At 37.8% G+C, this 18,852-nt stretch overlaps 1 protein-coding gene across 7 annotated transcripts in view; it reads right to left on the reverse strand.

Annotated features, from left to right (window-relative positions):
• Positions 1-18,852, reverse strand: part of FGF14 (fibroblast growth factor 14) — a 729,160-nt gene that overhangs the window by 4,180 nt on the left and 706,128 nt on the right. For all 7 annotated transcript variants that reach the window (XM_023738533.1, XM_023738532.1, XM_023738531.1 and 4 more), the window contains one exon: positions 1,361-1,559. In XM_023738533.1, the coding sequence (XP_023594301.1) occupies positions 1,361-1,559 (199 nt within the window). The remainder of the gene's footprint in view (positions 1-1,360; positions 1,560-18,852) is intronic.

Raw genomic sequence — 18,852 nt, forward strand, 5'->3', positions numbered from 1 at the left:
CTATGGACCTAGGTTTTTCTTATTCATTTACATTTGAATGTGAGTTTGTGGCCTTAAATTTCATTTAAAGTAATAAAATCGAGTCATGGATGTGTATTTGGAAGAAGAGAGAAACTCTTTAATTTCTTCTTTCTACTCTAATTCTCCTTATAATCTACCCTATAATGAGAATACTCCACTCATATTTCAGACTCCGGAATTACTTGTTTTATCTTAGACAAGCCCTGGAGGCTAATCGTTTGGGCTTCAATGAATTGCTCTAAAGGGAAATTTAATTTAAGGTGTTTGTAAGTCAGCAACATTGAAATTTTACAGATGGTATTAACCAACAAGAGTGGTTGTCCAAACTAAAGCAAACTGAAAACTGAATTATGCACACACAGATAATTAAGAAGTGACTATTCAAACCATCAAATTATCATATTCCTATATAGAAGAAGATGGGTTATAAAACCAGTATGCATTTTCTCTTAATGGCTAAGGTTTCCTGTAAGAATAAAAAAGAAAAAGAAAAGAAAATCAAGCTGTCTGCACTAGTTAGATAAACTGTTTATTCAGTTCCCTTAGATCTGATTTTCTGCAAAAGAGCAAGCCAAGTATTCAAATAAAAAACATTCTTGAAAAGTCTCAAAATAAATTTTGTGTAATTCTCAAAAAATAAGTTACTTAGATGAAAGTAAATGATACTTCCGATAGAATAATCAATGAGAAAGGTACAAGTGTTTCTGATTAACAAAACTTTTCTAAAGTGCTGTCTGGGGATCTGGTGACAGTAAACGCGAAGGCTTCATTCATTGTTTAAAAGTGAATGTAGAGAAATTATTTTAGTAAAGAAGGTAGTGCTACAACTGAATTTGGCAAGCAAATATGCAGGCTGAATGATGACATGAAACAGCAAAAGTTCATTAAAGTCAAGTTATTACTCTTTCATTTTCTGTAATTATACTAACGCATAAGTTTGAGAACTCGTTTTACCTAGATAACATCAAAATTGGTAAATACTCTTGGATTCATAAATTCAAACTTATTTTTTCTAATATACCTATATTCTCAGACATTTAAAATAAGATTACAAAAATGTTTAAATCAACTAATTATAATTATTTAGAGTCTAGAGGGATTGGGACCATGAGAATTTGAGGCATGGGAAGGAGGCAGAGAGGACGTTTATATCTGCAGGGCATAAAGGGCACAAATCTTAAATGCACAGCTTAAGTAGACCCCTGTGTGACCACCACCCAGATCAAGATAAAGGACATTCCCAGTACTCGTGAGAGTCGCTTGTAGCCGTGGCAGAGTTATCAATGTGAACAATAAAATGTAATTAATCTGATCAGGATAGAGCACATACAACACTCACCTTCCAATGGCTTGGGTAAAAAATGAGCTGCTGGTTTCGTTTTCTTTACTCTGTTTCCTTTCATAGCTTGCCCTTCCTTATTCAATCCCAAAAACCAGGCTCTACCGGATTCCTGTTGTCTGTACAGCATGGATGAGTAGATTACATAATAGTTTTCAAAAACAGATTCTTTAAACTTGCATTCAGGGGTAAAAAGTTCCTGTGGAGAGAAAAGAATGAGAAGAAAGAGGAAGGAATGAGAGCTTCCAACCAAAACCAAACCAAACCCACTGCCACTGAGTGGATTCCAACTCACAGCGACCCTAAAGGACAGAGTAGAATTGCCCCATAGGGTTTCCAAGTCTGTAAATCTTTACAGAGCAGACTGCCACATCTTCCTCCGTGAAGTGGCTGGTGGGTTTGAACCACCAACCTTTCAGTAAGCAGCCAAGTGCTTTAGTCACTGAACCAGAACTCCCTACAAGAGCTTCATTCTGTAGGTTTCTATTCATTAGTCCAGAAACTCTTCTACTATTGGTCAAAGAGTCAGCCCTTTGGCAGAGATGATCAAACACAGCTTTTCTATACACAGTAAATGGCCACTCTTTCTTTCCCCCCATATACAGTAGGAAGAGCAGTATCTGCTGCTTTGGAGAATATATGTAGTCAAAAAGTATGGATGTCCTTTAATAATAGAATGCATGACCAAACTTAAAATAATTTCCACTTTAACCCAATACAGTTCAAGAAGAGTGTGATAAAAAAAAAAGATCACATTAAAGTAGTATGCGTTGTCACAATAAACAAAAATAAAACATATATTTAAGGTAGTTTATCATCTATTTTAAATATTTTAATAGGGATAAATGCATATCTTACCAGTTGCCTGTTGTTAAATGAATTCACTGATATTAGAGGGTGATACAGTTTACCCACAAAGCTACAAACTGAAATTCCAAACTAAAGTCATGACAATCAGTGGGCACACAAGCTAGCCCCTCAGAGCCATTATTGTATAGCCAGCTGAGTCCAGGTGTCATGTTAGTTGGTCATGGTGACCAGAGCTGAAAATAATTACCTAATTCCACGGTTGGAAGCTCCATTGGAACTCTTGCAAATAAACATCAAAAGCTGCCTTGACATGAAAACCACCAGCATTTTTGGAAAGAATAGCGTGTGTTAAATACGATTAGGCTCAATGGCATACTCTCCATTGACTAATGCAGAGCATCAAGCTCACTATCATATGATTATTTAACGATCATGTTGATGCACCTATTCATGCATAACATTTTATACTGCTAAAAAGTATCATTTTAGAATGATAATAATACATATAATACCATTCTTGTTGATAAATTCGTAAGGTGCAACCTACATAAGCATGTATGGTTACCCTCTATTAAAAATAATTAAAAAATTCAACTTTCCCAGTTATAGATCATGAAAATCACTTAAATATTTTTTGTAGCTGTTTTAATTCAGCTCAAAATCCTACTCTTTTATGTGTACTTAAAATACGGATTCAAAAAAGAGAGCTTTATTGCCACTGATCATTTAAAGATATCATTGTCCTTTAAAATATACATATATATAACCTAATGTTTTCAGTTCATCATAATGGAGTTTATCATTGGACGAAATAATAACCTTGCTTTTGTTTTAGAAAATTCTTTACTGTACACATTATGAATAATGCAGAACTTTAAGGAGTTAAAAAATAAAGACTTCAAGAGTTGATTTATGCTAACTGTAATCAGAAATTCTGAGTGTTGACACACATTATGGCGTGTAGAAAATTGCTTTAAATATTAACCATGAGACTGTGAATTACAAAACGGTGTCTTTTGCAAGATACAATGTACTCAGGTTGTCCACCAACTCTATCTAATCCACTGATTGTTAATAGTTTTCCAAGGTGAACAGATTTTGTTAATGGCAAACGTTTTTCATTTAATACATTGATTAATATGTTGAGATTAAAATAGCCAAAAGACAGACTTAGCTCCCACTGCAAGGAATTTATTTACACCTTCATTTCTTCTAGATGATGCTACCTCATGTTGGAATATCATCCCATTCAAATAAATGTGCTGGCCTTCCACTCTGTTCTGTTTCTCCAAATGTCCTCCTATTGCTTCTCTATTAATATTAGTCTCACTGAGTCAATCTCCAGGTCATGCCTCAGAGGAAAGACTGATAAAATGGTGCATATTCACATACTTGAGATGAAGATAAGGAAATGGAAGGCTATAAATACGGCTTATTCCCAAGAGGCTAATAAATAGAGCATGTTGGTTGAAGCTACACCTTCTAGGACAAACAGATTACACATTGGCATGTCAGTTGTCCTGTTACTAAGGCAGGCCAAGGTATCCAAGCATAGTATTTACTAGCTAAAACCCATCTCCAACCAACTAGGAGTAAGATTCGTTAAGAGCTGACCTGGTAGATCACTCTGAGGAAGTCAGAGAGGCTGGTGCCTGCCACTAGGGCCTCAGGTCTCTGCCCAGAGCCCAGCTTATGATAGTGAGGGGGTCACTGATGTCCAAATTTTCTCTGCAGATGCCAGGACCTCCCTGCTTTGGAACCATAGGCCCATACATAGTCTGACCCTCATTCTCACCTGATGACCACTACCAAACTGTACAAGACATGGTGTGTGATGCTTACAGTACCATCAGAAATCAGGAATGTATTGTTTCCATGCTAAATTAAGTTCAGTGTGAAAGAGAATGAAGACCTTTAATGTGGAAGAAGTCATTCATTCTCAGTCTATACCTTAAGGACATCTCACACTAAATCATTCTATGTAATATATTTGCATCTTGGAGCTCTAAGGAAGTCAATTAAAAAAGTGAGAATGACCAACATAAACAAGATGTTCTTGACAGTAATTGTACAGTTAGTATGGTCATAGCTTTGTGTTTGGGTCCTACAATATGCTTTAGGGAGACAGACTGGGTTGCAAAGTCATTAGCATATAGGTGGAACCTGGAATAATGGGAATTGATGAGCTCTCCAGGGATCATGGCTACAGCAGGGCCCTATAATGACCACTTTTATACTGGAGTGAAGCAAGCTGACATAATCATGGCACAATTACGAGAATAAATGGCGCCTGACACCCAGGCTTCACGGTGGGCAAACAGTGGTAAAAGGAGCCACTGTTCCTCATATGGTTCCCCTGTAAAAATCAAAACCTTAATTTGTCCAAGCCCATAAAACTGTACAACACAAAGAGTGAATTCGAATGTAACTATGGACTATGGTTAATAGTAACATATCAATATAAGTTTGTCAATTGTAACCAATGCGCCACACTAAATGCAAGATGTTAGTAATAGGAGAAACTGTGCGCAGGAGGAAGAAAGACTATAGAAACTCTCCATACTTTCTGTGCAATTTTTCTGTACCTAAATCTACTCAAAAAATAACATCTATTTATTAAAAAAATGAATAGAGAGGAATCACAAGGAGATATTTTGAATAGTATGTTTCAATAAAGATTATGACTACAAAAAATATATATAAAATATATAAAAATCTTTAGTAGGTCTGATATTTCTAAGGAAGAAATGCAGTGTTCTACATAAAATCTCGTAATAGTGGCACTTGTTCTTGGTGTTCAGTATTGCGTGGAAAAGGGGGCTCAGCTGAGGCCTTTGATTCTCCTGTTTGAGATCTCCCATGGAGAGTGGCAAGAGAACTACAGAAAGAACGAACCCCAGGAAGCTTATCAATGCAGCTCCAATCTGATTTGTGGTTTATATACAGTTGACTAGCCGTCCCTGGGTGGTGCAAACGGTTAACGCACTTCAGCTCCTAACCAAAAGGTTCCAACTGCCAAAAGGTTGGAGGTTCAAGTCTATTCAGAGGTGCCTGGAAAAAGGCCTGGTGATCTACTTTTGAAAAATCAGGCATTGAAAACTCTATGAATATAAGAAAGACAAATACTCATTGACCATAATAGGAGTCAATTGACATTGTCTCAATAGAAAATAAAGAAATTAAGTTATTATAAACATACTGTTCAGAAGTTTCAGCATAAATACCCAAAGAAACATCTAGAAAAGTTGAAAGTGGTTGCCTCTGGGAAACCGAAATCAAATAATAATGACTGTAAACCAGACAGACTTCTTGCTCTTCTGGAGAATGTAAGTTAGCGGGAATTACACACAATAAATGAGCAATTATATAAAATAGTGTGAGAAGTGTTATGAGAGAAGTACAATCGGCGAAATGGAGCACTTGAGGAATGGCTCCTCTTTGCCAGGGAACTGTATCTGTTTATACGCTTACTGCTGAAAAATGTCATTAGAAGGATCTGTCTCTGTTCAGTGTCTTGACTGTGGTGGTGGACACACAAACCCCCACCAGTGATACAATCGCATAGAACTAACTACACACACTCACACAGGAGTACATTAAAACTGGAGAATCTGAATAAGATTGATGGACTATCAGTGTCAATCTCTTGGTTGTGATACTTTACCTACCAAACCAAACCAAACTTAGTACCTGGATTCGATTGCGACTCATAGCAACCTACGGGACAGAGTAGAACTGTCCCATAGGGTTTCCAAGGCTGTAAATCTTTATGGAAGCAGACTTCTACATCTTTCTCCCACGCAGCAGCTAGTAGGTTCCAACTGCCAACCTTTTGGTTAGCAGACGAGTGCTTTAGCCACTGCGCCACCAGGGCTCCTTATTTTACCTATGGTGGCGCAGTGGTTAAGAGCTAAGGCTGCTGACCAAAAGGTCGGCATTTGGAATCCACCAGCCGCTCCTTGGTAACCCTGCGGGGCAGTTCTACTCTGTCCTATAGAGTAACTATGAGTCGCAATAGACTCAACAGCAATTATTTTTTTTACAAAAATGTTACTACTGGGGGAACTGGGTAAAGTGTACAAGGATCTCTGTGAATCTACAACTACCTCAATAAAAAATTTTCAGTTTAAAAAAAAACCCTATAAAGCACAGTTCTACTCTGACACCGTGAGGTCTGCCTGAGTGGGAATCAACTACATGGTAAGTTTTGTTTTTATTTAATAGAGTTTACTAATATGATGATTGTACCAGTGAAACACTCTAAAGCTGGCAGTGATAATATGAGAATGTGTATTTAAATTTAATCTTCAATATAAACTCCTAGAAATTGCCACAGTGAGGTAGATGAGGAGTCTGATGTGCCTTTTTCCTCATCTTGCACACCTATATTTAGAAACACCACCATCGCCACAAGAAAATCAACAGTGGTTGAGTTCCAGCAGAAGCTTAAATATTAATTTGCATCAATGCCGAAAGTAAATCATCAAATCACAGAATCGAAAAACTCCACAATTAAACAAAAATGTGATATCTCCTTTTATGTTGTGGTTGTTTTTTGGGAATGAAAGCACCATCTGCAGCGTGCTCGCTATGTTATCAGTAGCAGCAGAATTCCTCTTCTGACGGAAATGTCTTTGTTTGGGAAAATACCCTGATGGACTATTTGCATGTACAAAGGTAGGCTTCTGCCTCAAGATGAAAGGAGAGGGTGAGGGAAGAGAGGGCCAGTGTTCCATAGCTTATAACCCTGAATTAGCCATACCAAAAAAGCACAAAACCAAACACATTGCTGGCTAGTTGATTCCAGTTCATAGCAACCCTACAGGACAGAGTAGAACTGCCCCATAGGATTTCCAAAGCTGTAATCTTTATAGAAGATTTCTCCCAAGGAGCAGCTTGTGGGTTCTAACTGCCAACCTTTTGGTTAGCAGTCGAGTGCTTAACCACTGCACCACCAGGGCTCTTTTGAATTAGACATAAACCCAGCTAAATTAGGGGAACTATAACCTAAGAGCCAGAAGTGACCCTGAGAATCTAACCCAGTGATGGACAAACTATGATCCACAGACCAAATATGGCTGCCACCTGTTCTTGTAAATAAAGTTTTATTGGAAAACAGACATGTCCATTCATTTATATATTGTCTATCACTGCTTCACACTACAAAGGCAGAGGTGAGTAGTTAAGATAGACAGTGTATAGCCCACAGCCCTAAAGTGTTTACCATATGATTCTTTACCAAAAAGGTTTGCCAACTCTGATCTAACATAAATTTTGAGGATTTTCAAACCTAGGAAATTGGGGGGAAGGGTTGTTAATTCAATATCCAATATCTAAGGAGCCAAGTATTCCCAAATTAACCTTGGATTACACATATTTTCATGTATGCAAATGTGTACAATTTGAATCAGAATGTTAAGATCCCATCCTTAAAAAAGCTTTTATGTTCTCTTATGAGCCTAGGCTTCTGGCAAGAATATGCAAGTAGGGGCCCCAAAACTCCCTGAACTGTTCAAGTCGTGGCTTTAACTTTATCTATGTTATCTATGACTAAAGGGAAATTATGTTTGGTTAGTATTGGCAAGTCTGCCTACCACCAGTACCACCACCTCCGCTGGTTCAGGGGGAGAACATCAAAAAGGGACATTTCTGACAAATTTACAGTATTTCTTATAATACAAGGCAATTCCAAAATAAATTAAAAGGAGAAATAGAGAAATGATATTAGATATACAGCAGCAAGTAGTCCATAATACTATGCATGATAATTAAAAGCTATTAATATTTTATTAACCTCTTGGAGTACCTGGGTGGTACAAATGGTTAAGCACTTCAAAAAGTTTGGCAGTTCGAACCCACCCAGAGGCTCTTCAGAAGAAAGGCCTGGTGATCTATTCCCAAAAAATCAGCCACTGGAAACCCTACTCTGACAAACATGAGGCCATCAAGTGTCATATCGACTAGATAGCAACTGTTGTTTGTTTTGTTTTTATATTCTAGAACCATGAGAAAACTCAGTCCCCTCACACCAACAGCCCAATGATGACCCAGACACTGGACTTGGTTAAGAGTTATTTCTCCACAGGTTTAAACTGAGAGAAAGAAGAAGCCTCGGATTCCAAGTCCTTGGAATAACAAACTACGATCGTTTCTTGCAAATATCAAATGAGATAATAGAGATGAAACACATGTATAAACCATAAATTGAGTAGTAAACTGCAACTACGTGTATAAAGTATAAATTGAGTCAAAAAGTGAAACTCAAATGCTAACTGTATCACGAAGAGTATAGTTATTTAATTATTCTTAACAGGTTTCACACTTAAGTAGATATACCATTAGATGGGAATCCCAATTACCCATTTAATCTGAATTCTCAATTAGTTGTTTTTTCTTTTTTTCTTCTCATTTTCTACTTTTTGGAGAAACACTCTACTAGAGACTTTATTCTGATGTCAGCAGAAATGTATCCCAGCTTCCTTTACCTTTTGCAGTTTTAAAATCCATTGTATCATTTAACGACACTGTTCTGACCCTCTTTAAAAAGTAATGCAAAGCACTCTTAAGATTACATACAAAGGAAAGACTATTCAGACCTTTTAGAGGATTTTACGGTCATGAAGTTTGAAACAGAAAAGAATTTGTAGCCAACACGCAAAAGCAGCAAATTAAGTTGACTAACGCAGTTCATTTAACTTAAATTCCATGTAATCAAATATTTATAATATTGGGCTGTGACTAACACTCATTAGGGAGAAAAAAAACAGTGACTTCTTTGTGCTTATACTTTAATGTATAATTACATATGTATTTAAGAGACAGCTTTTGCTTTGATTATAGGACCTATGAATTTAAGAATATTCTCACTAACAAAGCAGTCTCCACAAGTACTTATATTTATAGGGCCAGAAGTCATTACTTAAGTAGTTTCCAGGGGAACAAATTTATAGATGAAAGCAAATTTTTTTGGCCACTGAAGATACTATTTGCCTTTTAGAGATTATGTAATCGCTCTCTCTCTCTATATGGAATCTCTGTCTCTGTCTGCCGTTGTTGTTAGGCACCTTTGGAGTTGGTTCTGACTCATAGCTACCCGATGTACAACAGAACAAAACACTGCCAGGTCCTGAGCCATCTTCACAATGGTTGCTATGTTGGAGCCCTTGCTGCAGCCACTGTGTCAATCCATCTCGTTGAGGCTCTTTCTCTTTTTCACTGACCCTCTACTCCACCAAGCACGATGTCCTTCTCCAGGGATTGGTCCCTCCTGATAACAAGTCCAAAATACATGAGACGAAGTCTCACCATCCTTGTTTCTAATCAGCATTCTGCCTGTACTTCTGCCAAGACAGATTTGTTCATTCTTCTGGCAGTCCATGGTATATTCAATATTCTTCTCTATATCTATCTGTACACACATACAGATACATGTATATGTATATGTATGTGTATATATATAGTGTGATATAAAAAATATATATGTGTATATATGTATGTATATATATACGTATACATACATGGTGTGATATAAGGAGCCCTGGTGTTACAGTGGTTAGTGGTTAAGGTCGGCAGTTCGAATCCACCAGCCTCTCCCTGGAAACCCTATGGGGCAGTTCTACTCTGTCCTACGGGGTCGCTATGAGTCGGAATCAACTCAGTGGCGATGGGTTTGTGTTTTGTGTGTGTGTGTGATATAAATCTCTATATTGCTGTTGTTCTTAGTCGCCGTTGCGTCGATTCTGACTCATGGCGACCCCATCTGTGCAGAGTAGAACTGCACTTCATAGTGTTCTCAAGGCTGTGAGCTTGCAGAAGCAGATCGCCGGGCTTTAATTCGGAGGAGCCTCTGGGTAGGTTTGACCTGCCAACCTTTCAGTTAGTAGTCCAGCTCTTACCCATTTGCGCCACCCAGCGACTCCTCCAAGTCTCTCTACAGAGCTTTGTTACATATGAATACCCTTGCTCAGGAGGAGGAGGAACTTTATCACTCGGGAACTTGCTAGAAAGGCAGAACTTCAGGCCCCACCGCAGATTTACTGAATCAGAATTTAAAACTGACTACCATTTCTTAATACAAAATGTATTAAAGTAAGCAAATGGAATCCAATCATATATTTCAAGTATTTAGAGCACATCTAAAAATAAGAAATTTTGAGATTATAAATAAAGATATGTTCCAACTAGTTCTATAATGTTGTCTGTTTTCTCTAGAATATAGACATGTGTAAATTTCTAAAATAATAATGCTTGTAACAAGAGCAGATGGTACCAGTGCTATAAATATTAGCAAAAAATATCACAAAATAAATGAGTTTGAGACAGTATTGATATAACCATACATCATCCTCACGTGTTTGTTAGTACTGAGCAGTGAATAGCTCGACCTAATATTAATCATCCTGATAAAATTAAATTGTGCTTACTTCTATATCAGACACTGTTCTGAGCACCTTACATAATCAATGTATTTAATCCTTACTACACTCCTGTTGTTAAGAGCTTGGCTGCTAACCAAAAGGTCGGCAGTTCACATCCACCAGTTGTTCCTGTGGGGCAGTTCTACTCTGTCCTATGGAGTCGCCATGACTCGGAATCCACTCGATGGCAATGGGTTTGGTTTTTGTCTGATTACACGCCTAGGAGGTTGGTAGTATTATTATCCCTATTTTAGAAATGAAGAAAGCTGAGTGTCGTGGATTGAATTGTGTCCCCCAGAAATGATTCCTAGTACCGTGTGATTGTCCACCATTTTGTGATTTGGTGTGATTTTGCTATGTGTTGTAAAACCTACCTCTATGATGTTAATGAGGTGGGATTAGTGGCAGTTATGTTAATGAGGCAGGACTCAATCTACAAGATTAGATTGTATCTTGAGTCAATTTCTTTTGGGATATAAAAGAAAGAAGTGAGCACAGAGACAGGGGGACCCCATACCACCAAGAAAACAGTGCCAAGAGCAGAGTGTGCCCTTTGAACCCAGGGTTTCTGCACAGAGAAGCTCCTAGACCAGGGGAAGATTAAAGACAAGGACCTTCCTCCAGAGCCAACAGACAGACAAAGCCTTCCCCTAGAGCTGGCGCCCTGAATTCGTACTTCTAGCCTACTAGACTGTGAGAGAATAAACTTCTATTTATTGAAGACATCCACCTGTGGTATTTCTGTTACAGCAGCACTGGATAACTAAGACACTGAGGAACAGAGGGGTTGAGTAAAGTGTCAAACTACGTTCATTTTCGTCAAGAAAAAAATAGTTACTTAACTGTTCTTACTTATCACATTATTCAGTTGAGAGGATTTACTTTTTTAAATAGTGTGATAAACTTCAAAAACAGCCCAGTTCTTTCCTCCCATTTAGCAAGTAATGCGCAGTGTCCTCCACTGGGAGCCAAGGAGAAGAAAGTAGAGATTCAACCAACACTTGTGCAATTGGATTTGCCCTCTCTTGTGCCTCCTCCACTGCCTATGCCAGGGCGAGCCTTCTGGAAGAGAAAGAGCCAAGCTGCCCCAACTGAAGTTAGCCTATCTCCAGACATGTGATCAAGTCCTGCCAAGATCTGCACAGCCACCTAACCACGCCCCCCCACCTGAGCCTAGATGCACAAACAATATACACCTATTGCTATATGCCCAATCAGGTTTTGTGCTTGGATGTTAGACAGTATCATTAAGGCAAATTGATAACTAACGCAGATAATTACTAATTCAACTGAATTACTTATTCAACTGAAACACAGAAAATACGTGCCTCATCTTGCTGCTCTTTATTTGCATCTCTATCTATATTCAGAGTCTCTTGGTGGTACAAACTAACCCACTTGACTGCTAACTGAAAGGGTGAAGGCTGGAGTCCACCCAGAGGTGCCTCAGAATAAAGGCCTAGTGATCTACTTATGAAAAATCAGCCATTGAAATCCCTGTGGAGCATAGTTCTACTTTGACACACATGGAGTCACCATAGTTCTACTCTGATACACATGGGGTCGCCATGAGTAGGAACTGACTCCATGGCAACTGAAGTTTTATATCTATATATGGAAAACAATATAGATGGAAATGAATGAATGATATATACAATCACACTGGCGGAGCTGACACATTACTTAGAAGAAACAAATATAATCGCAAGGGGAAAAAAGTAAAGAAAGAAAAGCATATCCTTAAAAGAGTTGAAAAAAGAAACAAGAAAACATGGGTACTCAAAATAAATTTTTCTTCTCCTTCACCCAAACTGCACACATCATTTTTTCCCCCATGGATCAATTAAAGGAACATCGAACAAAACAGAAATTCGATTAGTTTCCATCTGTTGCCAGCAATTGCCCCAGAAAAACACAACTCATTGCTCTCATAAAACCCCACGGGAAGAGTTGGAATGGATGAGGCTATCATGGTGGGTGGTGATGTAAGTAAAAATTGAGCTATCAGATCAGATGCTCTCAGATCTAGTATTCTATCACACATCAGCTTCCCAAGAGTATATTTCTCCAACATACGTAGGGTCATATATTAACTATGTTGAACTTTGCCTAAAAAGAAAACTTTAAATAGATAGTGCTTTATATAAAAAGAATCAAAGTGAATATATGTAATATAATCAAGAAAACGTGCTGCCATGAGTTTTTTAAAATTTTCTGGACCATCAGATTAAATAACGTTATCAGACAACAGTTGCACACAGTAAGGTGAAAGAAGTTTCTTCTTCTGACAAATTGAGACTTCATCAAAGTAGAGATTAGTGATGTCTCAGAATCAGATTGCCAGTGGTGCCTCATCCTCCGTCTAAGGGTTTTTTGGATTCAGTTAGTGATTTATACCTTTGTTATAGTCACACTAAGTCAAATTTCAGACATACATAGATAGCCACACATCTACATTGTTGTTCTTAGTTGTTGCCGAGTCCTTTCTGACTTTTGGTGATCCCAAGTGTGTCAGAGTAGAACTCCTCCTTAGGATTTTCAAGGCTGTGACCTTTCAGAAGCACATTGCCAGGACTGTCTTTTGAGGTGCCTCTACGTGGGTTCAAACTACCAACCTCTCGGCTAGTGGTCGAGTGCATAACTGTTTGCACCACCCAGGGATTCCCTATGTATATGCAAACTATTTATTTCTGTTCTACTGTGAAACTAGTGAAAAAAACAGTGAATGAGTGTAAATGTTTATAAACCCTGGTAGCAATTTAGGAGTATTTTTATACAAAACACAAAAATAGAAGCTCGGGGCTGGTATTTTATATTACATTTTTCTAATAGTTCAATTTTATTATGTTTCATGAAAATATCTCTCTGCAAAAGATTGGAAAAAAAATACTGTCCACCACAGATAGTCTGAGAAACACTCATTTACTATAAACAAGTTGTATGTGAATATAAATTTAATTAAAGGAGAACTAAGGTGAGAATTAATAATAATTAACATTTATTTATTTATCAGTATAAGCTGGTCACAATGCTAAACGTTCTACATGCATTATCTCATAGTGTTCCTTTTAGTACACTATGATGTTAAAGTTAAATATCTTGCTGGATTATTTTCTCCTGATTTTGCTTTATTAGCTAGAAACACAATGGTCAGGGACAGGGTATTTGAAGGACAAAAGAGAACAGTAAGACTAGAATGTAGAGCGTGAAGGAGAAGGCAGATAGTAAGTGGCAGAGCAGGTTTTTGAGCCCAGGTTGTCCAAGTCTAAGGCCAGAGCTCTAAATCACTAGGTATACCAGCTGTCAACACAATACAGCTCTAAAAGGAAATCAAAGAGAAGGATGTGGCTTAACAACACCAATCACAAGGGAGAGTTAAAATAGTTCCAGAACAAAATTGATTCTTTAATAAATGACCCTCAAGAAAAGAGGAGAAAAATTATTAAGTCCATTTGGATAAAGGATTTCAAAAAGGAATCACCCTTAGCCTCTATTTTATCCTATAACCTAAGTTAATGATTTTACCTAAGGTCTTATCAGTGTTGAATTTGGAATAGTAGTGGACCTGATGTGATGGTCTATCTGGGTTAGTTTTGTTAGACATTACGTATATCAGAAATAGAAGAAAGAAATAAAGAGAGATATAATTTAAGGAATAAGAGTATATAATGAAGGGATTCCAAACCATTTGGGGGAAAAATAACAGCAATAAAAACTTGTTTTCTTAGTGATTGTTGTATGATGGTGATGGTAATGGAGGTAGTGGGGAGGGGAGAAGGAGAAACTAAGACATTCCTGAATAGAGCGCATGCTGCAGAAAGTGCTCAGTTCTTTTACATCCAACTAGACAAAGATATTCTCACTTTTGGTGGCAGACATTTTTAATTCATTGCACTAGAATTTTTTGTCAGCCAAAACAAGAACAGAATTTTCTGTGCAAAAACTTATTTTTGTTTCAGTTAATATAGTTAGAATATATCAATTCAGTATCTTTTTAAAAAAAAAATTATTGTACTTTAGATGAAGGTTTACCAAGCAAACTAGTTTCTTATTAAACAATTAATACACATATTGTTTTGTGACATTGGTTGCCAACCCCATGACATGTCAACACTCTCTCTTCTTGACCTTGGGTTCCCCATTACCAGCTTTCCTGTCTTCTCCTGCCTTCTCGTCCTTACCCCTGGGCTAGCGTGCCCATTTAGTATCGTTTTGTTTTATGGACCTGTCTAATCTTTGGCTGAAGGGTGAACCTCAGGAGAGACTTCATTACTGAGCTATAAGTGTGTCCAGGGGTCAATTCAGTATCTTGTTATGTTCTACAAAAACCTACTCTGGTTGCTTTATCTTCCTTCAAGAATTCTCCCATCTCCTTTTAGTTCTCAGCCTATTATGTCCTGAATAATTGAACACAAAGTGACAAATATTTAGTTGTGACTTTCATCTGCTAAAATTTATGAGTGAACATGTATTGTTTTCATCAGTCTTTTCCTCCACTTAACTCTGAACTGTACTTCAGTAATATTCCTGTATCTGTGGCTCCATCTATTTCTCTCCTTTGGCCTGTTCCTGCATGCATCTACAAGCTTCTACTTTCTTTAAACCCTATTTTAAATTAGACTTTTCCATAAAACTTTTTATATTAAGCACATGTGTTGTGAACTTTATCTAATAAAAGTATACCTAGCCAAAACCCATTCACTAGTAGAAAAGAAAAAACAAACTAAACAAAACAATGGATCAAAAGTGCCTGTTTATTCAACCTTTAAAATGCAAGTTTCCTTAGGAAAGTGAGGGCATTATGGTGAAATGAGTTCCTTTATTTGGCTTTTTGCCTTGAATCTTTGGAAAAACAACTAGAGAGATTTTTCCCCCAAGTCCTGAAGAATTTACCTTTGCCCTAATTTTCTACCCCAGAGGGTTTGTTACTTTTGTCCAGGTTGATTGACATTTCTTGGGTAAGCTATAAACAACTTGTGGTTTGATAGCTTTTTCTGACTCTGGGCTGCAGCCTGCTCTGTGACTGGTATGTACCTTTCAGGCATTGGTCAATATACTATGCAAATGAAGTGACTATTGACAACTATGCAAATGAAGTGTCTGTGACCTACCAGGAGGGGATTGATCAATTTGTGGTCCCCACTGGGAGGGGCCATGCCTTGAAATTGACAAGGAATTGTGTATATATGCAGCCAACCCCACAGAGATTTTTGAGACAGAAAGAAGCAGAAAGAGAAGCAGCAGGAAGAAGCAAAAGGAAGAAAGAATAAAGGAGAAGCAGAGACAGAGAGGAGGCAAGGAATCTCCTAAAAGAGCTGTAACATGGACAGGTCAAGGGCTGTAACACTGAAGACAGCAAGAGGCCCAGAAGGGGCTCAGTGTCAGAGCCTGTGGTGACAGGCCTGGAAGGGGCTTTGCAGCAGAGTTGGTGGTGACACAGTAGGTTCAAGAGGAGCCTCTTCTGAGGGGGCTTAGAGGAGCCTGTCCTCAGGGGGCCAAGAGGACCCCTATAGAGCTGAGAGGAGCTGAGAGAGCTGTCCTGCACTTAAGAAGGGAGGCTTTTCCTACATGTTTTCTGATCCTGAACCTGATCCTGAGATGTAGCCTGTTGACCTTGATCCTGAGTCATAACCTGTTGCTTCCTTAATAAACCACTTAACAGTAAGTATAGTCTGTGAGTTCTGTGTGGCCATTGCAGTGGGTTATCGAACCCAGAAAAGAGATAGAGAGTGCCATGGGAGGGACAGCTGGTGTCAGAATTGTTAAAAAAAAAAAAAAAAAGTTGGAGAGTGGAAGTATGTCTAACCGCCACATCACAGGGATCACCTTGGGCTGATCTTGATTTGTATTATCTCCCCTGAAGTTATACAGGTTCCATATATGCAGATTCTACAGTACTCTTAGAATACCATATTCATCCAGTAATAATAAAGTATATTGAACTTTATGATTTCCAAAGAACCTTCACAAATATTATTTTTGTTTGATCCAACAATGCTGTTGAAAATACTTTAAGAAGACAAATAGCATTGCCCTCAAGCTACAGATGATAATTTTAAGTCTTGAAGGAAACAAGTTATAAGTGATAGATTAAAATGATTGTATTTCTATGTATGTGATATCTCACCTACATTTTGCTGTGACTTAGTAAATATTTACTATTGCTAATAATGTTGAAAACATAATGAAATAAACCCAGATGAAAGGGGTTTACTTTTTTCCCCAGAGTATCAAATAAATCATCTTATTGGAATAAGAGAGAAGTATGTATTTGATAAGAATCACCAGCACTGAATGTGTGGAAGAAACCAGAATAAAAGCCACTTAGTACTAAGATCAAACCCTGAGGATTATTTTCTCCTGATTTGGCTTTATTAGCTAGAAACACATTGGTCATGATTCTCCACATTCTAGTAACAACTTGTTCAATAATTCCAAAGGTTAACAAAAAGGGCAAACATCGAACACTGAGAGAGAGACCTGGAAAGTAAGAAGAGAGGCAATACTTTCTGGGGAAAAACAGCAACTGAGGAGTGGAAAATGTCAACCTATTGGCTAAATAACTCTAAGTAGACGAAGCTGACACCATTGGAATTCACTTCTGCTATGAATTTAATTCTCCCCAAATTAGCACTCAATTCTTTCATGTTATCTTTTCAAATTTTACAGGCCTTAAAGCATTATATTTTTTTAACTTTCCAGGTTGTTGGTTGAAAGCGTGACACTATGAAATTCAATGAATTATGTTATTTAAAATTGGTTAATAAAGAAAATCTACCTTTACAAATACTAAACTTTCTGTCCCAGATATTGAATAATACGTTGGAAAATTTGAATATTGTGAACACAAGGAAACAAGTTTCTATTTATTCTGTAATTAATGATGGCTAATGGCAAATAATATTGAATATACCATGGACTGCCAGAAGAACGAACAAATCTGTCTTGGAAGAAGTACAGCCAGAATACTCCTTAGAAGCAAGGAAGGTGAGACTTCATCTCATATAATGTGGGCATGTTATCAGGAGGGACCAGTCCCTGGAGAAGGACAGCATGCTTGATAAAGCAGACGGTCAGCAAAAAAGAGGAAGACTCTCAACAAGATAGACTGGCCCAGTGGCTGCAACAATGGGTTCAAACATAGCAACAAATGTGAGGATGGTGCAGAACCGGGCAGTGTTTCATTCTGTGGTACATAGGGTGGCTATGAGTCAGAACTGACTCGACAGCGCCTAAAAACAATTACAACAATAACAAATTATGCTTGAAATTAATGCATTCATTTAGCCAATAAATATTTAGTGAGCGCCTAGTATTTGCCAGTCACTGTTCTTGATCTTCAGACATAAGAGCAGGGAAAAACTGAAGTATACAGGGTGGTAGGGGAGACAGATGTTTACATTAATGATCATATCATTACAAAATAAGATAAATTCTCATAAGAAACAGAATTATTTCTATGAGAATAAGTAACAAACAAATGTGATATAGCCTGGTAGATCAGGAAAAACATCAAACTCTTAGCTGAAATTTGAACCATTAGTGTGAGTTACTAGGTTAAGCAGAGTGAAGAATATTCCTAGAAAGAGGGATATCATGTGCAAAGGTCCTGGGGCAGGGACAGGGACAGAGTATTTGAAGGATAAAACAGTAAGACTGGAATGTGAAGCACGAAGGAGAGAGCAGTAGGAGTTGCGATTTGGGTGCTAGGCCTGAGCAAAACCAGATGGTCAGGTAAAGTGTTTTATTCTTTCCCTAAAAGTAGTGAGGAGACATCAAAAATTTTTAAGCAGGAATTTGTGACAGTTGGATATGCATTTGGAAAGCCAACTCAGCTAGAAGAGTGCCAGTTTGGATATAAGAATGCTGGCTTGTCTACTGCAGTAGCAGGCAAGAGAAAAGAGACTTTCAGCCCAGGGCAATGGAGGTGGAGATAGAGAGAAAAGGGCAGACTGAAGAAACATTTAGGAGGTCAAATAGTCAGTACTTCATGATTGTATATGGCAGCTAAGGGAAAAGAAGTGTCAAACATAATGTGTTGGTTTCTGGCTTGTGAAACTAGATGACATTTGGTTTGTGTTCACCGCTGCTTCTGAAAGGTCAAATATTGCAGTTTTTTATTCTTGGGCAAAATAAAGCTTAAGTGTATAAACATAAGTTTACACGGTGCTTTCTGTCCTTTTGTAGAATATTCTCATTTCAAATATCTATCGGGTACTTTTCCCTAATGTTGTATGTTTATCTTTTTTTCCTTAAGTAGTCTGT

The sequence above is a fragment of the Trichechus manatus genome, unplaced genomic scaffold, assembly GCF_000243295.1.
Source record: "Trichechus manatus latirostris isolate Lorelei unplaced genomic scaffold, TriManLat1.0 scaffold00118, whole genome shotgun sequence".
NCBI lineage: Eukaryota > Metazoa > Chordata > Mammalia > Sirenia > Trichechidae > Trichechus > Trichechus manatus.